Consider the following 24,094-nt stretch of genomic DNA (forward strand, 5'->3'; position numbering starts at 1 on the left):
TTTGTAATTGAGCATTGTCAAGTGTAGGTGGTCTGTGTGCTGTGCTCTCTCCACTCGGAAGGCAGAGAGAGGAGAGGAGGTAGGGCTCTGGGCTCTTGTTTGCGTGCGAGTCTGGGTCCATGTGTAGGCGATGCTGATGATGCAGTCCATTAAATATTAAGGGAGATCTCTCAGGTCCTAGAAATAGAAAAAGAAAGGCACATCTAGTGCCGGGACAAGGAGAAGAAGAGCTGACCCAACCAACAGCAGAAATCTGAAAGTGTTGGGGGTTGTGTGTTTAATGCGTTTGTGTGTGGTTACTCTCTTTGTTGTCATTTATCATGATTAGCAACAGAATTAATGAACAGAATTAGCCTATCAGAGGGGGGCTGGTTGGGCATTTATCTATGACCTGATGGGTTATTGCCTACATCCTTGCCATATGAGTACTTGGATATTGTTATGGGTGTAGTTGATATTTTCTCCTAATTTCTTTGTAAAGGCTAACATGTTCTGATGAAAATTACGACTTGTTCTATTTGTAGCATCCTAAAATCACTCTATTCTGTTTTTCTCATCCTCCTGCTTGTTGGCATGGAGATCTCAGGGTGATGTTAGATGTTGCTTGTGTCAGCCAGTCTCTCCCTCTGTGTCTCTGTGGCTAGTCTGAGCCTGGGAATTATATAACTTTAGAACTTGTCACTGTGGATGCCTGGACTGCCACACTGAGGTCTATTTCAGTTGACAAATCAAATTTGCTGGGATTCGGTGTCTTTCTGCAAAGGGCTGTAATATTTGGTCAGTTCTGTGGCAAATTCAGAAAATATTCATATTTCTTTTAGTTTTGGACGTTTGTGTGTTACATGGTGACACATATTAGATAGATACATTTTATGAATCTATTTATCATACCCATGTGGACTATTTGTTCTTTCCCATTATGCATGAAGGATGATCTTTTAACTGGGTATTGTAGAGCCTTCTGTCCATGTTCTGTTCCAGTGCAGTACATAGATCAGCAGATCATACTGCTCTAGTCGAGACCAAAGAAGCCCATAACATGTGTACTGTATGATGGATGGCTAGTCTACTTTGCAGCAGCTCTCATGTGCTGCTTAGATATGTGTGTTTGCAGTGTTTTATTTTTAGGCTGTCATAATTCACTCCCTTTCCCTCTCCCGCTTCCTCTCCCTCTGATGTTCTCTCCCTGTCAATGTCAATTTGACTTAAATATATTCTCTGCTTCCGCAAAGCCATCGAATATTAATACATGGAGAAAAACAATATCTGCCCAACAGAGATGGATTATTTCGTTCTCTCTGCCTCTATCTTTCTGTCCGCGCACGCATGCACGCACGCACGCACGCACACGCATGCACACTTACACACACACACAACCAGAAGTCAGTCAGCCATTAGCAACAGTCTTGAAGCCGCTGTTACCTGGGCAACATGGTTAAAGGTACAGCTCAAGGCAGAAATCAGGTTAGACAGAGGAGAGAGAGAGAGAGAGAGAGAGAGAGAGAGAGAGAGAGAGAGAGAGAGCGAGACAGAGAGGGGCATGAGCACGGAGGGGGGAAACAAGATGGGGGACACTAAGAGCTACAACAGGGCTTGGGGAATATCATCAAAGCAATGAATGCTTTTAGAGTAATATGTCCATAGCAGGGGAAAGGAACACTACTCAGTCTCCTCCATTAAGTTGAATGGATAAACATCAAAAGAAAACCCTGCCACGCAAAAGGGAAAATGACGAACATAGGCTATAACCAAAACAACAGACAAACAGTAGTAAAGCTGCTGGTAATATTGTATCTTACTCAAATCATTCTAGAAGCTTAGGCCACGCTGTGAGACCTCTGGAGCTTTGGCGGTAGACGCCTTATAACACCCACCAGTCTGAGACCTGCAGTCACCATGCCAGCCAGGCTCACAGATACCAGCTTGAATAATGGTACTTATTTAAACCACACTTTCCAGGTACACTATACCAGGAAATGGAACAGGGAGCCAAAATTAATATTTGTATCAGTTTGGGTGGAGCCCAGGAGGCCAGTAGTACAGGGGGGACATCTTTGTACTAGTTTGTTTACACAGTCTGTCAAAAGATAGTTATATTCTAGACAGAATGGTGAAAAGGAGGAGCGGATGAATGGAATAGATGGAGCAGGGAGAGAAAAGAAAAGGAGAGAGAGCGGGAAGTTTAGTTTCTGACCTGCACACACAGCTGTTCCATGAAGACAATCCCCTGTGGGTCAAATTAAGCAACATGGTGTACTCCAGAGCAACACACAATGACACCAACACACCTCTAGTGGGCACAAATACACACTCACTCATTCCATCCACTCGCACAAACAAGTTTGAGTCGGAGTCACAAACACGCACTTCCAAAAGAAAGTGAGCACACTAAAACCCAGAATGTATTTTTCCGGTTGAAACGTTCCATGTCGCTACATGACAGCCTTCAGAGACGTTAGGCCTGAGCAGATTAGACAATGTCACTTTCTCTTTTGTCTGCCATGTCAACCTCCCCATCCCAAAGCCCACTGCCCCACCTGCCCCACCACCACCAATACTTAGGACCCTGTAATGATGTAATGCTGTTTGACCCTGTGGCTGGATGGAAGGATGGAGGCTGGTGGATGGGAGGAGGAAACAGGGGAAAAAGGACTGTGACATCTGCAGGGCCAGAGGCAGCGAGAGAGAGAAAGAGCGGGGGAGGAGAGGCGGGGGGGTGTAGAGAGGGGTCTGTGTGTAGCCTACTGCTATCCCTGCCTCGCATCCTTCCACCCCCTCAGCTGATGTCTGACCTCTTCCCTAGCTGACAATGACAGAGCGGACATTCATTCAATGAGTCTATATTAAAGGCCTACTAACAACACCCCACCATTACTCTACTGTGTGTTATTACTGCGGATGTATATTATTAGTACACAGGGTTCTATATTCTTCCTTTTCCTCAGCAGATAATCAGCACCATGGAAACCCAGGTGTCCAACGGTCCGAGCGGAACCGGCCTGCCTAACGGGCCAGTCATCAGCACCAACGGTGCCACAGACGACAGCAAGACCAACCTAATCGTCAACTATCTGCCTCAGAACATGACCCAGGAGGAATTCAAGAGCCTGTTTGGTAGCATCGGAGAGATTGAATCCTGCAAACTGGTCCGAGACAAGATTACAGGTATTCATGATGCTTCAGCAGGTACAGTTGATGAATAGACAGACAAACAAAATATATTTTTAGTTGGAGGATAACAAATAATCACATACAGCATATGTACCTGTAGGTACAGTTATTTTGGTGCAAAAACAGTTTCTAAAGGACCATTATCGATATCTGTTTTCAACGATTTAGGCCAGAGTTTGGGCTATGGGTTCGTAAACTATGTGGATCCCAATGACGCAGACAAGGCCATCAACACACTCAACGGTCTCAAACTGCAGACCAAAACAATTAAGGTAAGAGCACCTCTCCTTCCTGCTTTTCAACCTGCGCCACTCTCCATCTTCTCTGCTTCAATGCGCTGTGGAAGACCAGGAAAGGCAGGGAGCAACTCAAAGAAAGGGAGGTGGCGAGAGAGGCAGAGAGAGGCAGATGTGACAAGAGGGGAAGGAGGAAAAAACAGGAGGGGTCGCAGGAACAAAGGAAGTGAACAGAACAAGAAATGAGAGAGGGAGAGTGGAGAGAGGGAGAGTGGAGGTCAGAAAGCAAGGGTCTAGCAGCATGCAGAGGTGATTGTGATGGAAATGTAATCAGGGAGTCTCACTGTGGGGCACGGGGGTCAGTTCAGGCTCCCCCATCTGCCTCCAATCTGGCCTAATTAGGGGGCTTCTTTGTCCCCAATATGGATGGGGGGGGGAGGAGCGGGAGGGGGAGGAGGTGAGGGGGCAGATTAAACACTACTCCATCCGTCCCTCCGGCCCCCTCCTCCCACCTGATCAAAGTAGATCATAGATTGGGATAAAGTGCAGGCTTAGTTCAAATCAGACTTCTGAAAGACTGGGGCAGAGAGAGTCAACAGCATCAGGAGCTGGGTTGGGCTGTTGGAGTTATACAGACAGGTGGCAAATCATATTGTTAATCATTATTTGTACAATATGTTTTAGTTACATTACTGTACAAATACACATATATTGTATTTAGGGGGCAATAATATCATTATTACTACTGTTAGTAATATAATATCAAAATAATTGGGCCGATATAAATTACAGAAAATGTATACATTTTAAGGTTGTTATTAATATTGTTGTTAATGTTGTTATTACAATTGTTAAAATATGTATGTTTTTATATTATCAGGAGGGCTATTCTGAAAATGATTATTATACAGCCATAAAACAATGACCAAGCAAATGTCATATTTCCACCAAAGCATTGTAAGATGGAGGGAGGGGGCAGGAGGAGTAAATGGTAGGGGGTAGCTTGGGGAACAGAATGCCAATGGCAGGATTAGGGGCCATATGGGCTGCAGGCACCATCTGTACTGTGGGAGAGACAGGGAGAGGGTTAATTATAGGGTAGCCTCCGCTACCCCTCTCCCATTCTCTAGCACCCCCAATCACTGCATCACACACCCTGTCCACGCACACGCTACACAATCCTGGAGTCCTGCACACTCACTGCACCATTTAGAATGAGTAGAACTTTATTCTCTACACTCAATGGGTCAAATACATCCATCGGCTATGTGTTGTGCGAGGCATGATAATACTCAATATTGTCTGGGCATGTCAATCCAAATGTTCACTGTCACTAGAAATGTCCCATATTTATATCTAAAACACATTCATTCAAGTTATACTGTACTTGTATATGTGAGTATGTGTTTATATAATAAGGAGTGAATGTTTTAGTGAGTTGACAGTCGGGGATGCTGTCTTGTGATCTATTTATATTGTTTGCTGGTTGCCAGTGGAGCTGTTCTCCCTCGAGGCTGGAAACAAAGGAAAGAGGCAAGACAGGGAGGGGAGATCAGCCTATCTCTGGCAACACTCGCTCCTTCTCCCTCCATCCGAAACAAACAGACAGACCACTCACAACAATGCACTGACTCTCGCTATCTATCATACTCTCTCACTGGCTTTCATACACGCCAATGCATGAATATGTAGACGTTTTCATAATCAATCTAAGTAACACTATAGTCTCACCATAGAATACTAATGTTAACTTTGCACAACGGTGGACACAATCAGTCACAAAGCGTTCCAAAAAACAGTCACACACATTGACAAAAAAAGACGAGTAAAATGAATATTCATGCATTGCTACAGGGCCAGCAGCATACCACCCTGCATCCCACTGCTGGCTTGTTGCTGAAGCTATGCAGGGTTGGTGTTGGTCATTCCCTGGATGGGACACCAGATGCTGCTGGAAGTGGTGTTGGAGGGCCAATAGGAGGCACTCTTTCCTCTGGTCTAAAAAAAATATCCCAATGCCCCAGGGCAGTGATTAGGGACATTGCACTGTGTAAAGTGCTGTCTTTCGGGTGGGATGTTATTAAACAGGTGTCCTGACTCTCTGTAGTCACTAAAAGATCCCATGGCACTTATTGTAGGGGTCTTAACCCTGGTATCCTGGCTAAAATCACAATCTGGCCCTCATAATGTCACCTAATCATCCCCAGTTTAAAATTGGATCATTCATCTATTCTCCGAGGTTGTTGCTGTAAATGAGAATGTGTTCTCAGTCAACTTACCTGGGTAAACAAATGACTATATGGTTTTATGTAAAGATATGGGAAACCTTTGATTTGATATCAGTGTTAAAATGTGTGTTTCTTTGATGTGTTGTAGGTATCGTACGCCCGCCCCAGTTCAGCTTCTATCCGTGATGCCAACCTGTATGTGAGCGGTCTGCCTAAGACCATGACCCAGAAGGACATGGAGCAGCTGTTCTCCCAGTACGGACGCATCATCACCTCCCGCATCCTGGTGGACCAGGTTACAGGTACAGCCTTAACTCACTTCTGGCACAACTGACCCCTACTCTAACCTACCATTAGCCTATTCTAACATACCCCTGACCTACCCTAACTCTACTCTAACATACCCCTGATCTACCCTAACGTACCCCTGACCTACCCTAACTCTACTCTAACATACCTCTGATCTACCCTAACGCACCCCAGACCTACCCTAACTCTACTCTAACATACCTCTGATCTACCCTAACATACCCCTGACCTACCCTAACTCTACTCTAACGTACCCATGACCTACTCTATCATAACTCTAACCTACCCTAACTCTAAAGTACCCCTGACCTACCCTAACTCTACTCTAACGTACCCCTGACCTACACTAACTCTACTCTAACATACCCCTGATCTACCCTAACGTACCCCTGACCTACACTAACTCTATTCTAACATACCCCTAACCTACCCTAACTCTACTCTAACATACCCCTGACCTACCCTAACTCTACTCTAACATACCCCTAACCTACCCTAACTCTACTCTAACATACCCCTGATCTACCCTAACGTACCCCTGACCTACCCTAACTCTACTCTAACGTACCCATTACCTACTCTAACGTACCCCTGACCTACCCTAACTCTACTCTAACGTACCCCTGACCTACCCTAACTCTACTCTAACGTACCCCTGAACCTACCCTAACTCTACTCTAACGTACCCCTGACCTACCCTAACTCTACTCTAACGTACCCCTGACCTACCCTAACTCCACTCTAACGTACCCCTGACCTACCCTAACTCTACTCTAACGTACCCCTGAACCTACCCTAACTCTACTCTAACGTACCCCTGACCTACCCTAACTCTACTCTAACGTACCCCTGACCTACCCTAACTCTACTCTAACGTACCCCTGACCTACCCTAACTCTACTCTAACGTACCCCTGACCTACCCTAACTCTACTCTAACGTACCCCTGACCTACCCTAACTCTACTCTAACGTACCCCTGACCTACCCTAACTCCACTTTAACGTACCCCTGACCTACACTAACTCTACTCTAACATACCCCTGATCTACCATGGACATCCTTACCTACTCTAACTTACCTCCCCCTAACCAACTGTAACCCTACTCTAACCTTTTCCATCTCGTTGGACCAAGTCAGAGTCATGACTCACCCCTCAGGTGCTAACATTAGCTTGCTTTCTGACCCCGGAGCAGGTATATCGCGAGGAGTGGGCTTCATCCGGTTTGACAAGCGGAACGAGGCAGAAGAGGCCATCAAGGGCCTGAACGGCCAGAAGCCCCTGGGCGCAGCCGAACCCATCACGGTGAAGTTCGCCAACAACCCCAGCCAGAAGACGGGCCAGGCCCTGCTCACCCAGCTGTACCAGACCGCTGCACGCCGCTACACTGGCCCTCTGCACCACCAGACTCAGCGCTTCAGGTACTGCCCCCACCACCACCCAATCCCTGCTCTGACCTGTCTGTCATCTGACCTGACACACCTGCCCTGCTGGAACGAGCACTACGGCGCTCGCTCATCCTATCTTCCTCTCTTTCTCTCCCTCTTTTTTCTTGACTTTCTTTTAAACTGCAGCCTCATCCCTCCATTTGGAAAGGGACCAGATCCAAATAACAGCACAAAACCAATGTAAGAGACCCCCAATGTATCAAAGCACAAATCAAATGAAAACAAAGTGCTCCAAACCAGTCAAATAACATAGTATCTACTAAACAAGATGAAGAAATTACATTTAAATGAATCAGACAATGCAGATCTCCAACACACACACACTTATCTGCACACTACCAAACTGATTTGCATAGTGCGTTGTTGTGGTTCGCCAAGGCTAGGACGTGCGCTCTGTGATGGGTTGCTGTTGGGATAGACAGAGTGCTCCTCTACAGTACAGTGATGGGCGCCCTCTGGAGGCCAACTGGCAGAGGAGCAGGAGCTGCATGTGAAAAGGCCTTCCTTCTCTCAGACCTTACCACTAACGTCTCCACCCCCTTCATTTCTCCCTCTTGCGTTGCAGACTCGACAATTTACTAAACGCCAGCTACGGAGTCAAGAGGTAAATGCCAAAGGTGTACTTTGTAAAATAAAAAAAGATACAAAAAAAATACATCCATGCCTAAGAACAAACCTCAAACAAAGTGACTGGAATACCACCTGCTGCCTTCACCTTGACATGACAGATTATGCAAATATTCCCTAATTCCCTATTCACACTGCCCATTAAACAGAGAAGTTATGTAACAACCAGTCCAGACAGTATAACAAATCTAAATATGCTAAGCAGTGTCTAGGGTTGTCTAACAGCAGGGTATTCTGGCATGGCTTTGTTTATAATCTTTTGGTTCTTTTGGTTTGATTACATAATGGAACTGATGTGTGTGTATTTCTTTATGAACTAACATTATCAGTTTCGGTTTTACTTTAATGTCCCTTTTATTCCACCAGCATGGACATACCAGATTGCGTTTGCGTCTTCTTCTGTTTGCTCCAATTTTCCTATGATTTGATTGGAATTTGCTTTCATCCCTCTCTAGGTTTCTGTGTTTTGTTCAATATTGTGATTTCCGTTAAACATTGTGATTTCTGTGTCTAATTTTCGCAGATGCTTTGGTCAGCAGAGACTATGACTAAAATATGCAGAGTGTGTTTGTGTGTCATAGAAGCACAGTGTGCTGTTTTGTGTGGAAGCAGGTAATCTGGAACCACTGTGGTGCCCTGCCCACACATATATTTATCTATCTACTCACTGCAGAAAAAATGGGGATGGAGATCGATTGGGTCACCAGACAGACTCCATGCCCCTCCGACTACCAAGCCTTCAGCGCATATCGTAGCTAGAAACATGGACAGTATATAGAGAGATGATTGCTGTGTGGAACTTCAGAATGACACCCAATGTAGTTCTCCCTCTCTCCTTCCTAGGTTCTCCCCCATTACCATCGACAGCATGACCAGCCTGGCGGGAGTCAACCTGACCGGGCCCACCGGAGCCGGCTGGTGCATCTTCGTCTACAACCTATCGCCCGAGGCTGACGAAAGCGTCCTGTGGCAGCTGTTTGGGCCCTTCGGCGCCGTCACAAACGTCAAGGTCATCCGTGACTTCACCACCAACAAATGTAAGGGCTTCGGCTTCGTCACCATGACCAACTACGACGAGGCAGCCATGGCCATCGCTAGTCTCAACGGCTACCGCTTGGGAGACCGCGTGCTGCAGGTCTCCTTCAAGACCAGCAAGCAACACAAGGCCTGAGAGAGAGAGAGCTGCTAGCTGACGCCAGCTTCTTCAGCCAGCAGGAAGCGCCACTGAGCTCCCTGTTACTATCACTCTACATGGGCCTGGACTGAGTCTCTCTCTCTGATGCACACTCACCCACACACAGCCCTATACACATACATACACACACTATCAGACATGCACACACTATTAGACATATTTACACATACAAACATACCCAAAGTCAGAGTTTCAAACAAATACACTAGTAGAGTTTTTCTTTTCTCTTTACACAACATGCTAGTCCTTCCCTACGTTTGCCTGGATTGAATTAGTGGAGGTGCGTTGGGTAGTTGGTCTCTGGGGGTGGGGGTAAGAGGCCTCGATGAGGGAGACAGTCTAACGAATGTGACAGAGAATGTGCGCTGAGTGCTTTGATTGAATTCAGGCAAATAATGACAAAAACTGCTGAAACAAAATTATCTAAAATCTAAAATGAACTACAAATATGTGCAATTTAAACCCCAAACTCTTACCCCATGAACTATCCCATTATCTTGCTGGAGAGAGTTTAGTCACTTTTTTTTACACTTGGGCATTTTGAATCGGTGATTTTTTTTAGATCAAAGAAAATTCATTAAAAACAGTGTTCTCTTATATACGTATATTAAAATATAACTATATATTCAATATTTAAGGTGGTTATAATAGCCGAGTATGTAAGCATTTTCTAGAAACTTTGACTACTGTTTCCTGGCTCAACATTAGGTAGGTTGTGACTAGCTTTGGGGCAGTTTCTCTACCCTATTAAGGACAGATCCAATACGATTTAGGTTATCAAACTGAACAGATACTGGTCACAAAGACAAGCAGCCTGAAGGCCACCATAATTACACCCTCACTACACAACACAACACAGTCACACATCAGCCCTGTTAGGGGGAAAACAACACTAGAATACTGAACATCACTGACATCTAAGAATCGCCCTGTATTTTTTCACTCTGGTTCTTCTATTCAGAGTAGAATGGATGGATTCCACCACAAACAGAGCTGTCTGTGTGAACAACGTAGAGCATTGTCCCAGCTAGTGTTCCCATGGAGACCGTGTTCATGTACAATTCTCTGAGAGACTAGGGACCGTGAGTTTAGAGCAAAGTCATTTCACCAAATCACAGAGCCACTTTACCAAAACACCCAACCAGATATAACACCCCTCCAAGGGAATGAAAAGGTTTTTACAATTCAGTGGAAATTTCTAATCACTCTCATTATAACCCTGCCTGCCCTGTCAAAATAGAAGAAACCAAGCCTGCAGAAACCAACAGTGACAAGTTTGTTTATCTCACATTGGAAACTCCAAAAACTTTTTTTTGTTGATTTGCAACATCTGATCGGCACTATCACCTAGCTGGAATTTAAAAAATATCAACAAACCCATGGAAATAATTTATGACACCCCTTGAGGAAAATATAACGACAAAATAGTCTTGGTGACTGTCTGTTAGAAACATCAGACAAGACGTTTCATGGGGAGAGATAGGATTAAAATATAAAGACATCTGCATATAATAGATTAAATAAGGTAAAGTGTGTTCAAGACATTTTTGCTTTTCTAAATAACGCTGTGTTAGCCAAAGAGGACAACCATCTCTTTGAAAGGATTACTTTAGAGATAAATCTATTTTTATACATACAAATGAACAAGACCTTGTGCTGAATTTTTACAGATTCTTAAAACTCTGAAAAACTGGGACACCGCGTGGCTGTATTTTAAGCCCTTTGATCTTTGAGAGAGAGGGAGGAGCGCGTGCATGCGGTGTATAGGTGGGGGTCGAGGGAAGGGGGCGATGAAGAAAAGTTCTCACACAACCTTACTTTTTCAACCACAACCTATAAACAAACTATTGAAATAGCAAAAAAAGAACATAAACAAAGACATCGGAATAGAACAAATACACATCAGCACAAACCAATTCAATGATTAGGAATCAAACGTTACAGAGACAAATCTGCATTACTAATACTGCAATCTTTGAGTGTAAACTAGACAAACACATATCACTTTCTCTGAAGTTGCGTACAGTCAGTGTTGCTTCAATGATTGTACAGTGAAGTGTTATCGCTTTCACAGGAGACACTTAAATCAGGCTGCAGTAAAGACAGTCAGTCAGGCCCCATGATTTGTCCTCACAGACATCTTGGGCTGGTTCGAAACAGAAAGGCTTGAAGTAGATTCTCAATAAAGCCTCCTTTCAATGCAAAGATGATTAGGTATATTTGAATGAAGATTTAGCCAAAGAATTTGGAATATGAGTGTCAATAAGAAATAATTCAGTCTATACTATTACTAACTGCTCCCCTGATAATTCTTCTATAAACCATTATCATTTATTGCATGAAGATCCCTTATCATTTTAAATCCCCATAGCGCTTGCAGAAATATCTGTTGTTCATATCAAATTATATCAGAATGGACTAATATCTTTTGGTTAACATATCTGTTGAGTAGATATAATTTAGCCCATTTGCACAGGTGCTTACCACAAACCTACAACAATGTAAACAAAGAATTCACCTTTCAGCAAAAACCACGACAGTTCCACACAAGTGTCTCTTGAACCTCAATACTGTAATACTCATACCATCCGCTCACAATAGGAATCCAATACATCAGAGTATGACAGCATTGTTTCAGTTTAACCCTCAGCCTCTGTCTAACTCTGACCATTCCATTTCTTACTGTGCCCCAGTAGTATATTGGTGGTGTTCCAACCAAAACAAACATGAAAGGTCATACATTAACACCCTGTCATAATCTAACTCCACACCTCCCTTCCCCATTCAATCAGTTGTGCCCATACTCAAGAGAAGGTAGCACAGTAGGACTGATACAGCATCACTTTAAGAGACCAGATGTGAATCTTGGGAACAGAACAGCAAATAGGCCACGTTGTTGAGCTGCAGTTGAAGAAGTAGTCCCACTGGTGATATGGGGTAGAGTTCCAGCCCAGTTCCCCCACACCCTAGACTAACAACAGGCCCTAGGCCACACCCTAGACTAACAACAGGCCCTAGGGCACACCCTAGACCAACAACAGGCCCTAGGCCACACCCTAGACCAACAACAGGCCCTAGGCCACACCCTAGACTAGAGCAACAACAAACTGTCCCATCTTACACAGCCAATACAGAGACCCTCTTCTCTTCCCACACCTACGTATGGTAGAGAGCCAAGGACAATGGCAGGAGACAAATGTACTGCACCGCTTGAGCAACAATAAATAATCATCTAAAAAGACAAAAAAACTTTCCTATGGAACAGTAAGTGCAATGTGCTTTGTTTTTATATTGACTGAGAACAAAAAGATATATATATTTTTTAAAAGAAAAAGAAATTAAACATCACACTGAAATGGTTTGCGGAAAAGGCGGAAGGATCAAATGTAAAGAAATCTAAGTGTTAATGCACCGATTCATTAAAGAGAATCAAACAAGCACCGATGGAGAGCTCTGAAAATGTCCAGAATCCCAGCCCCGGATTAGTGCTCTGAACATGCAAGCTAAAACTAACCGCATATTATTATTGGGTGAATAAAAAGAGCAATTTAATTGAAAAGACCTTGAAAGGGATACTGTCTAATATATCATCAGTTTTAGCCCACGTCGATTTTAGAATATAATTTTTCCTGTAATTTATTGATTTTCTTTTACATATCAAGACTCACATGTTAACTTAGCGTATTTGTGTTGTTGACGTTACCATATAGGACACACATGGGTCCAAGATTTTATTTGGTTGCTTTGATTGGTATTTTTTCTTTCTTCATTCCATTATTTAATTAGTTGCAGTTCTTAGTGTATGCAGATTTTAGACTTAGTTAGAACTTTATTTCAATCAAAACGTGTTCAATTGTGTTTGTAAAAGTCTGTGGTAGCTTTTGTTGCAACATAAATAATTTAAACAGAAAAAATTCAAGATAGCGCCAACAAACTTGTATTATTTGGGCGACTTTAAGCTTGTAGTTTTAACTTATTGTTAACTTAAAAACTATTTATTATTATTGCCTCGTATAAAGTATGTTTTGTGTATATTTATGGTTTATTTCATTATATTTGCAAGTTTAAAAGATTTTAAGTTTGCCAAAATTGTGGTTACATTTTCTTTCTTAAAAAGGGAACAAATAGATTAAAAAAAACAGCTTTAGAAGTACGATTTGGAAATGTTCTCCATAGTCAAAGAATGCACTGCTATATTTAACTAATTGAAGTGTATAAACATACATGCTGTGTGCTAGATGTTATGCCTTTACTGCCTGTGTTCTGTTTGTCTTGTTAAATGAAAACCTTTTGATTATTTAATCTAATCACAGTCTTGTTTTTCCAGCCACTGAGAACCCTGGGGAGTGTCAGTCAGGACATGGGCTGGGCCTGGGGTGTGGCCTATCGCAGGCTCCAGGGCGGAGCCTGGACCTTAGGCAGTGCCTGAGGCTCCATGTGCACTCAGCATGCTTTCCCTCCTCCTGCTGATGAACAGAACTACTGTAGTTATTAGAAGGACCATAGTACAGAACTCCAACATGACAGCTGAGTTATGTACAGTAGTTCCAACAGCAGCCAGGAGGAAAGCATCGTTGGGGGTTACTTGTATAGGAAAGGGGTCAGTGGTTCTTCTGTTTCTCGACCAACTGTATTTTGTGTCTATTTATTTAGAAGAGGGGACACAGAGTAACTTAGTGACGTTCTTCTTACAACATTTTCCTGGAATGGTAGAACAAATCAAAGGAGAAAATGATCAAAACAGATCTACTGGCATCAATGTATTAATGTCAGTAGGAAGATATCAAAATCTCATACTTCCAAACATGACCAAATGAACAATGACAAAATGTAACAAAGAAAATAAACCTTTCAGTTTAGTTTAGGATATTTATTACTGGGATTTCAGCTGAAGACGCTTGAAGACTTTTTCATGGAATTGTTTAATTATTTGTACTTTACATGCCAGAAAAAAATAAAAGGTTACAAATCTGAGTGACCCATGTTATTTTTACAAGATGACATTGAGCGTTGTTGTTGTTTCCAGAGGGTAACAATGCAAAACCATTAATGCGCATATGACAAACTGCCCACCATCGTCATAATGCACATCATTGGCATAGTCATCTACTATAGTATTAGAGCCAACAGAGCATAGTTAACATTATACTGACTATCCTGCTTAGATACAGTACAACTCTTGTTGATTGGCAAAGTAAAACACCGGAGAAAACGATTCAGCATATTCAAATTCTACTCCTTTTTTTGTTAATGGAATGACTATTTTTGAATCTAATTGAATCACTAACCCTAGACAAACAAGTTAAAGCAACAGACAAGTAGGAGTAAAGAACAAGCAACCATTTTGAATCTTCATCTTCCAGTTTGTGAATCCAGAGTGCAGCAGCTGGTTGTTGCAGAGCAGAACAGGGTGAGAGGCTAGCATGTAGTCCATAAAGAGAAACCTGAGAGAGAAATTACTATGTTATTTTATTTTCAAGCAGAAGTGACAAGAAATCCTCTCAGAAACAAAATGGTTTTGACAACTTGGAAATGTTGCACAGTGCCTTACTTCTCATAAAATGTTTGCTTTTGCCATCGTGAAATGACCAACCAAAACCGGTTTATGTAAAAATGATCAAATACATGTGCAAGGATGTCCTACCAAGTCAAGACTGGCTCCTTGCACAATGCAGGTCTTCCTTTGTCCTGTTAACATCTTCTGTTTCAGTGTCGTCTCATTTTCCTGCTTGCTTGTGCCTCCTTGCTTTGTGTACACTAGCTAGCTAGTTAGCACTTTATTATTATTATATATATATTTTTTTAAATGTAACCTAACTAGACACTTCAGTTAAGAACAAATTCTTATTAAAAATGACGGCCTACACTTATTTGCACTGTTTTAAATTAAGCTACGCAACCAGAGTTAAGCTACTCAACCAGATGAGGGAAGTAAGCATTATCTAGATTGGCTCGTCCTACTAGGTGGACTTGAATGCCATTTATGTCAGATCTATTTGAAGATAAATGCAGCAAAATGTTGACTATACACCCAAAACACTTCTCCCCTGCACAAATACAACTATGTGGGCTGGAGCCAACAGTTTATACAATGTTTCTAAGTTAGCTAGTGAGAGCCAAGCTCAAGACATACATGCAGAGTAGAGTGATGATTGACAGACAACTTGAAGTTTAAAAAATGTATGTATTAAAACGATTATGAAGGTCATTTCCCCCCCCCAGTGGTTGTTGTCCATAATTGTAGGGTACATGATTAAACAATTACCGTGCCAGGCCAAACATGTGGATATCAACTTTTTATAAATACTGTACATGTAATTATAAAGTGCTCTACTGCTCTATAAGTCAAGTGGGCCTGGCTTGAAGCTACCTGTTGGTGGGGAAGGCTACAGCTCTGTGTGTCCGTGCAGGACTTCGTCCAGGCTGGCTGGCTCCTGGCACACAGCAGGGGTGGTGAACTCCATGAGGTACTCACAGCGACTGGGCTCTGACGTGGACGTCACCACCGTCTCCTTCCCACACGTCAGCTTCACCTGACCCACACAGAGGGACAACATTAACCCTTCACTATATTCACAGGACATGTAGTGGGTCAGCAGTACCTCAAGAGTAGCGACCTGTGCACTTAGTGTGCACAGATTGTGTGAATTATCATGCACATTCCCCCACCCAGCACTCCCGCACCGTATGAAACGTGATTTGACTTAATACGCTTCATATGCTCTCAGCATTTTAGACTGTCATAAAGGTCCAGCATTGGGCTGGGAGGGAAGTGGACTGGAGAAGATAGAGACTTACTGTGGTGGACCTGTTGGGTCCCTGCCAGCACCCCTGCCCATGGTCATACTTCATCACTGAGTATAAATTGTCTTCAGGACCAGCCCATTGTCCCCACAAGCTACAACGAGGACAGAGACAGAGAGAATGACCACTAACATTCCTAACGGTTTTAGAAGGACCACAGTCATTTGAACAGTTAAAGGCTCCGGTAAAATTAAGGAGGTTCTCTTACCCAAGGTTGGTCTCTGAACCCCCAAACTTAGGTTTCTGGGAGACCCTATTGAATGGACACAGCCTGTAGATGTACCTGATGAAAAAGAAGAGGGGCACAGTCTTAGATGTAATCTTTGGTAGACTCCAACAGTTTCACATTAACACATTATTTCTCTCACGAAGGCATAAACAAACTATGGGTATTTACAAAGATAGATGAAGTATACGTACTCGCTTGTGGATAATTCGTAGCACTGGCTGTAGAGGTATGCAAATTCTGCACTTGGCCCAAAGTCAAAACCAATCTCCTTCTCAAGATTCCTGCAGATACAAATAAATTCAGGATCACAGATTAATGATTCACTTGCAGACACAGGGTACATTCATTTGTGTTTTCAAACCTAATAATACAGCCTGCACTTGTATGCCTGTGTAGTGTTTGCATGTTGAGTATCATCATGAGATGTTTTTGTGTTGCAAGGACTAACATACAGTTGTTGCCAAAGCCAGCAGAGATTAAGCATTGTGGTTGCAAACTCACTTCATTTGATCGTCCACTTCCCGGAGAGCCCTCTCAGCTTCATCAAAATCATCCCTGGCTTTCTGGGCAGCTGAGGAACAAAGACAACGAAGCACAACCTCAAAAGGACAGACCAATGAGACATACAATCCCACAGCACGGAAAATCACAATTCAGACATTTACGCTTAATATGATCTGAACCCCCTACTTTGTATATTCAGACAAACACAAATTGTGTCCCTGTTTAAGGTAGTGCGGGACTAAGCCCAGACTGTAAAACAGATGACTGTATGCACCATCAATAAGGCTCTGGGTCTCTGTGTCGTACGGTGGCATGGACACCTCATCGTCCTCTCTTTTCTCTGGGGTCTGCACGGTGGGAGGGACCTGATAATCAAACACGCGTTACGTTACTGGGACAACTGACCACCCAAGCCCTCCAATACTAGCCTAGTTCAGGCCCTTCCCCTCCAATGTAAGGATTGCCAACTACCTTCTCTTCTTCCTCCTCCTCCTCCTCGTGATCATCATCTTCCTCGTCGTCCTCCACATCCTCCTCCTCTCCAGCGTAATCCTCGGGGTAGTGGTCAGAGTCATGGTCAGAGACAAAGTCCCTGGTCTCCTCCTCCTGGGGGGTCTCCACTGGGGCAGGGGGGTCAGACTGGCCCTGAGACACCTACACGGTCACATCAACCAAATCACACACACTGATATAGCCCTTTAAAGCACATTTCTCACAAAGTGCTCGACAGTAACCCAGCCTAGGCACCCAATCTGAGGCTCCAGGACACAGTCCATTCTACTAAGATATGGAAATGACTCTGGAACATAAGAAGTGTTCATGTGGTGCTGACCTCTGACAGGTACTTGTCTTTGATGCCGCTCCACACAGTTTCAAATGCAGACGTGTCCACTTTGTCTGCTCCTCCCAGCAATCCCTGCGGGAATGGATTAGCAAATCAGAAAAAGGGTAAGACGTCTATCTTGAAATATATATATATTTTTTTAAATTATCTTAATAAGACATCTTACTGCACTGGCACATCATTTGCTCATTTTAACCTACAAAGGCACGATACAAGTCAGAATATCTTGATACAAGACAAATGACCTTGATGTATTATCTGGGCAACTCAAAACAAGTACATGCAAATGCTTTGGGTAAGCAAGATCATTTTGATTTTATTAATGTGTCAATCTCTGTGAGTGAAATAAAAAGTGGTTCATGTGAACCTAACTCACAGCAAAAAAATGTAAAGAAAGCAATCAAATGTAATTTGTTGCCTAGACTTTACTGCAAATGACACTCAAATCCTGAGGGAAAAAAAACAATACACTAATATTGCAGTTAGCCATAACAGCCTTTAAAATATAATGCTTGTGACCACACACATCTATAGTTGAAGTCGGAAGTTTATATACACTTAGGGTGGAGTCATTAAAACTTGTTTTTTAACCACTCCACAAATTTCTTGTTAAACTATAGTTTTGGCAAGTCGGTTAGGACATCTACTTTGTGCATGACACAAGTAATTTTCCCAAAAATTGTTTACTGACAGATAATTTCACTTATCACAATTCCAGTGGGTCAGAAGTTTACATACACTAAGTTGACTGTGCCTTTAAACAGCTTGGACAATTTCAAAACATGATGTCATGGCTTTAGAAGCTTCTGATAGGCTAACTGCCATCATTTGAGTTATTTGGAGGTGTACCTGTGGATGTATTCCAATGCCTACCTTCAAACTCAGTGCCTATTTGCTTGACATCATCGGAAAATCAAAAGAAAAATCAGCCAAGACCCCAGATTATTAATTTTTTAGCCTTCCACCAGTTTGGTTCATCCTTGGGAGAAATTTCCAAACGCCTGAAGGTACCATGTTCATCTGTACAAACAATAGTACGGAAGTATAAACACCATGGGACCACGCAGGAAGGAGACATGTTCTGTCTCCTAGAGATTAACGTACTTTGGTGCAAAAAGTGCAAATCAATCCCAGAACAGCAGCAAAGGACCTTGTGAAGATGCTGGAGGAAACACGTACAACAGTATCTATATCCACAGTAAAACGAGTCCTATATCGATATAACCTGAAAGGCCACTCAGCAAGGAAGAAGCCACTGCTCCAAAACCGCCATAAAAAAGCCAGACTACGGTTTGCAACTGCACATGGGGATAAAGATCATACTTTTTGGAGAAATGTCCTCTGGTCTGATGAAACAAAAATAGAACCGTTTGGCCATAATGACCATCATTATGTTTGTAAGTAAAAGGGGGAGGCTTGCAAGCCGAAGAAATCCATCCCAACCGTGAAGCATGGGGGTGACAGCATCATGTTGTGGGGGTGCTTTGCTGCAGGAGGGACTGGTTCGCTTCTCAAAATAGATGGCATCATGAGGAAGGAAAATTAGAGGGATATATTGAAGCAACATCTCAAGACATCAGTCAGGAAGTTAAAGCTTGGGTCTTCCAAATGGACAATGACTTAGCATACTTCCAAAGTTGTGGCAAAATGGCTTAAGGAAAACAAAGTCAAGGTATTGGAGTGGCAATCACAAAGTCCTGACCTCAATCCTACAGAAAAATTGTGGGCAGAACTGAAAAAGCATGTGCGAGCAAGGAGGGGTATGCCAGGGTCGCAGTGCTAGCTGTGCCACCAGAGATTCTGGGTTCGAGCCCAGGCTCTGTCGCAGCTGGCCGCGACCGGGAGGTCCATTGGGCGACGCACAATTGGCCCAGCGTCGTCCGGGTTAGGGAGGGTTTGGCCAGCAGGGATATCCTTGTCTCATCACGCACTAGCGACACCTGTGGCAGGCCGGGCGCAGTGCACGCTGACCAGGTCGCCAGGTGTATGGTGTTTCCTCCGACACATTGGTGCGGCTGGCTTCCGGGTTGGATGTGCGTTGTATCAAGAAGCAGTGCGGCTAGGTTGGGTTGTGTTTCGGAGGACGCATGGCTCTCAACCTTCGAGTCCGTACAGGAGTTGCAGCGATGAGACAAGACTGCAACTACTACCAATTGGATACCACGAAATTGGGGACAAAAAAGGGGTAAAATATAAAAAATATTGCACGTGGGAAACAACCTTAAAGTAGAAATAGAATGAAACAAACAGGCATTCTATTTTTGCTCTATTATTAGTGGCCACTATAGTAGACATTGATCAAGTGCACAAGGCTACATGTGTGCAAATATAACATTCACTGAGTAAAAACATAAGTGTTACTGTCAAGTTCAACACAACAAAAGCAATATCTTTGGGCTACATTGCACATTATTACATTGTACACTTTATGCCCGTGGACATCTGTTCTACACAGCACAGCATGATACCCTTTGTTGGCATAATTGATCTCTTTCAGGCAGATAGTACACCTGGCATACCCCTTTCATCCACTGTATTGAAAAAGTGAGAAGGAGGGAAAGTGTGTGGTGTTTCTTTCCCCTCTAGTGGCATCCAGCTTAAGCCAGGCTCCAGCTACACTAAGCTGTTTAACAAGCAACGCCTCATTTTCACACCATAAACTCAATTATTTAATCAGTTAAGTTGGATAATGTTGCTCAACATTTCTCTGGCTAGCTAACGGATAATTCGATCCAGCTCGCAAGATCCTTAACAATGCTAACAATACTTGTTCTACCACACTTTCTACCTCACCTCAAACTTTCCAAATGCCAGTTGTTTTTCCAGTTACAGCTCATGAAGTACGCTTCATCACCTTCTCAACCCCATCTCCGTGGTCAGGCTTCTCACCTACCTCTTCGATATCGTTCAGGGGACGCGCTGCTGTAAGTTAACTGGCCAACTGCCTTTCCACTCTCTTTCCAGAGTGCGCGCTGATGCTGTAACTAGCAAATTGGTTGTCTTTTCTATCTTCAGTAGCGTGCTGCATTCTGTTATGTGAAGGATTGGCTGAACCTTGGATACAAACAGTATTTCTCCAAACGCGCATCACTCGTTCTCATACAGCCAGTAGTCATCCAAAGCCACCCAGCCTCGTCTCATTGGATCTACACGAATCACATAGATCACCTATTTTGGATTCAAAACTGCGAATTTTGCCAAAAGGAGACTAGTTTGCATCCCTGTAATTTACTAGTGTGATAGAAATTATTATCTTGACTTGGGGAGGAAGATGACAGATATCTTACCTGAGTCTCTGTTTCTGTCAGAGAGCCATCTGAATCTGGATCCAGCTCTAGATGGGACTGCAGCTCAGCCACAGAAACACTGGGAATAACAAAAACACCGTATTAGTCACTCACTGAATCACACTGAAATATCTCGGAATATCTCCAACGCTGACAGTTACACTACACACTCACTAGCCATCTGCGTCATCATCCAGCTCCAGAAAAGCCTCAGCCATTCTAGTTTTGTCCTTCTCCATACGGATTAGTTCTTTTTGTTCTGAAACAGACAAAAATCAAATCAATCACATACAACTTAGAAAGAGAAATCTTCAACAGGACTTTTGTAATTGACTTCCAAATCATTACGTTAACTACATCAAAGACGTTGGAAAATATATCTGACTGGAGAGACGATTTGCACTGGGCATTTAACAACATTTAACAATATTTCAGTTTTTTTAACTATACCCTAACTATATGAATATACTTAAATATCTTGGTTTTACCGAATAGCACAACACATTTTTTTTGTGAAGAAAACAAATACATTGAGAGAATTGTGCATTGGTTAAAAGCAGAGAGATAATGGTTTCCAGTGTAATACCAGTGTACTTACCCTCCCAAGCCTTCAGGTGGAGCTCTTTAGCCTCTTTCTCTGGATCCTCCGCGGTTTCTTTCACAGTCCTCAGAGCCTCCACCTTCTCCTCCAGACCCTTCTTACTACCCTGAAGCTCAGTCAACTTGCCCTGCAAACACATGGATAGAAGTATTTACAAAAAACGTTGAAACATACAAAGTCTTGTCATTTCATGAACACATTCAACGGCAAGGATTTATACCAATCCCTCTATATATGAAATGGTCTCTGTATAGGCCCTAGCCATGTCCGCTGCCTAATCAACCCCAAATACATCTACTACCCTTTTCACACCCTTTGGTTGGTTAGTCTCTTACCTGTTTGTCCTCCTGTCCCCTTTTAGCTTCATGTATCAGTTGTTGTTTGAGCATAAAGCCTTCCTTGGTGATCTCAGCCATTATCTGCAGACTCTCCCTCTCCTTGCGCCCCATCTCCCTAGGGGTCACACAGCCAACACAATCAGTCTTCACACACACATACTGGGCACACAGTGGAGGAATCATTCGGCAACATAAAGGCCAATGTTAGTGTTGTAGTCAATATAAAATGTTTGCAGAATGCTGCACATTTTACTACTGCTCACCTGCAGGTGTTTTGACAAGTGGCACCACTGTTGTACTCGTCTGTCGTGTCACAGCAATCTGAGGAGAACACACTTCATCAGCACACAGCACAACAAAAAACTCTGAGAGAACGGGACGACTGATCCATGGAAAGATACTGTGACCATGTCCTTACCACAGATGCCGTCGTTGATCCGGGAGGAAGGGATGAAGGTGGGTCTGAAGCCAGCATTGGTGCAGTGGAAGCTGCCATTGGGGCAGGCAGCAGTACCTGTAGAAAAAATGCAAAGACATTCATTACAGTCAAGACCTTAGTGATAACTGTGCACAGTAGTGTGTAGTGTCTTGATAGTGGGTTCAGTCTGGCTTTATTGATGAGACGTGAGCGATACTGTACCTGGTTCATCCGAGCCATCCCTGCAGTCGCAGTAGTCATCGTTGACCCGGTCAAAGGGGATGGTGCTGGAGCCATCCAAACAGGTAAAGGGCTTGTTCTCCTCATAGAACTGTCTCTCTGTCGGGATCGATGGGGACAGGTAAGGGTTGGGTACATAAGAGTAAATCTGAGAGACAATGTACACCTGCCAGGTTAAAATCCATGCTCACAATGGGATTCTGAAAGCTAAAATAGCATAGACTGCAATAGACTAGGACTACCTCACTGGCTGTGATAAGAACCATAACGTTATTTGTCTGAATTCGGGTTAGAATCAGATGCCAACTCACTTGATAGTGGTACTCCGCGTGGACGCTGGATCTCCACCGCTGCGCCAGTGCGTATCGCCAAAGCCAAGCTCATCAACAACAGTAGAAGCGCACAAGACATGATGCAGTATCAACCGGGCCCAGCTACACTTTCAGGAATTCGCGGCGCTCCTGCAAACATAACTCAAGGCATTAGACAATGTACTTGAACCCAATAAAGCTAGTCCTCAGACACACCATCATTCACAACATTGAAACAGTCGGCCCCATATGAAACCTCTGATACATTGCGTTAGAACGACATTTTCAGAATCATTTAGTCATAATTCAATACATGTAAAGATAGGTAACGTTAACTTAGCTAAGTAACGTTAAGTTAGCTGATGGGACTACAGTATTAGCAGCTAGCTATCACCGGTCTTGATTTAACGCGGTACAAACTTCCTTTTGAACAATATTTATGAATGTTGTATATGCAATAAAGTATCACGTTCACAATAAAATGTGAAAAAAATGCTAAAAACCCTTATACAAATCGTTATTTTCGAAGTAAAAATATGACTAATCATTCACTACCTCTCTTCCGCAATGCTTCAGGAAACGTCTCGTGCGCTCATGCACTGTAGTGTTTTCCTCTGATTGGACTAGCTCTCGAATCCGACCTGTGATTGGAGAATACTTGTGGCGTGGTGCATGATGGTTAATGAGTTGGAAGCAGCCATGACAGAGAGGGCGGAGAACCTCTTTTGACAATGTTATGTGGATTTGAGGTTGCAGACGTGTGTGTCTGTCAAAATACTTAGTTGTCTAAAGTACACTTTTTTTCAGTTTGAGCCTAAAATGACATACCCAAATCTAACTGCCTGTAGCTCAAGACCTGAAGCAAGGATATGCATGTTCTTGGTACCATTTGAAAGGAAACACTTTGAATTTTGTGAAATGAATGTAGGAGAATATAACACATTAGATCTGGTAAAAGATAATACCATTTTTTTGTACCATCTTCTTTGAAATGCAAGAGAAAAGCCATAATGTATTATTCCAGCCCAGGCGCCATTTAGATTTTGGCCACTAGATAGCAGCTGTGTATGTGCAAAGCTTTAGACTGATCCAATGAACCATTGCACATCTGTTCAAAATGTTGTATCAAGCCTGCCAAAATGTGCCTAATTGGTTTATTAATACATTTTTAAGTTCATAATTGTGCACTCTCCTCAAACAATAACATGGTTTTCTTTAATAGCTACTGTAAATTGGACAGTGCAGTTGGATTAACAAGAATTTAAGCTTTCTGCCCATATCAGATACGTCTATGTCCTGGGATTT

The 24,094-nt window shown here is 43.0% G+C and overlaps 2 protein-coding genes across 10 annotated transcripts; one reads left to right on the forward strand and one right to left on the reverse strand.

Moving 5' to 3' along the window:
* The first annotated feature begins 2,912 nt into the window (after nt 1-2,912).
* Nucleotides 2,913-14,184, forward strand: LOC129833132 (ELAV-like protein 3). Of its 9 annotated transcripts, none has more exons than XM_055897446.1 (7): nt 2,914-3,186; nt 3,340-3,443; nt 5,784-5,937; nt 7,136-7,364; nt 7,518-7,571; nt 7,957-7,995; nt 8,841-14,184. In XM_055897446.1, the coding sequence occupies exons 1-7, from the start codon at nt 2,961-2,963 to the stop codon at nt 9,187-9,189; spliced, it is 1,155 nt and encodes a 384-aa protein (XP_055753421.1). In that variant the 5' UTR covers nt 2,914-2,960; the 3' UTR covers nt 9,190-14,184. The 9 variants fall into 9 exon arrangements, with proteins under 9 accessions (XP_055753429.1, XP_055753421.1, XP_055753424.1 ...); XM_055897449.1 differs by having other exon boundaries at nt 8,862-14,184; XM_055897447.1 differs by having other exon boundaries at nt 7,139-7,364.
* LOC129833131 (glucosidase 2 subunit beta-like) lies at nt 14,069-23,431 on the reverse strand. Its single transcript, XM_055897445.1, has 18 exons — nt 23,345-23,431; nt 22,790-22,939; nt 22,461-22,577; nt 22,239-22,334; nt 22,084-22,141; nt 21,818-21,935; nt 21,480-21,609; nt 21,056-21,140; nt 20,882-20,960; nt 17,583-17,666; nt 17,222-17,404; nt 17,025-17,115; nt 16,748-16,817; nt 16,438-16,527; nt 16,226-16,300; nt 16,012-16,111; nt 15,584-15,746; nt 14,069-14,657 (listed from the first exon to the last, which is right to left on the reverse strand). The coding sequence occupies exons 2-17, from the start codon at nt 22,887-22,889 to the stop codon at nt 15,600-15,602; spliced, it is 1,623 nt and encodes a 540-aa protein (XP_055753420.1). The 5' UTR covers nt 22,890-22,939; nt 23,345-23,431; the 3' UTR covers nt 14,069-14,657; nt 15,584-15,599.
* Nucleotides 23,432-24,094: the final 663 nt, after the last annotated feature.

The sequence above is a fragment of the Salvelinus fontinalis genome, chromosome 34 (assembly GCF_029448725.1).
Source record: "Salvelinus fontinalis isolate EN_2023a chromosome 34, ASM2944872v1, whole genome shotgun sequence".
Lineage (NCBI taxonomy): Eukaryota > Metazoa > Chordata > Actinopteri > Salmoniformes > Salmonidae > Salvelinus > Salvelinus fontinalis.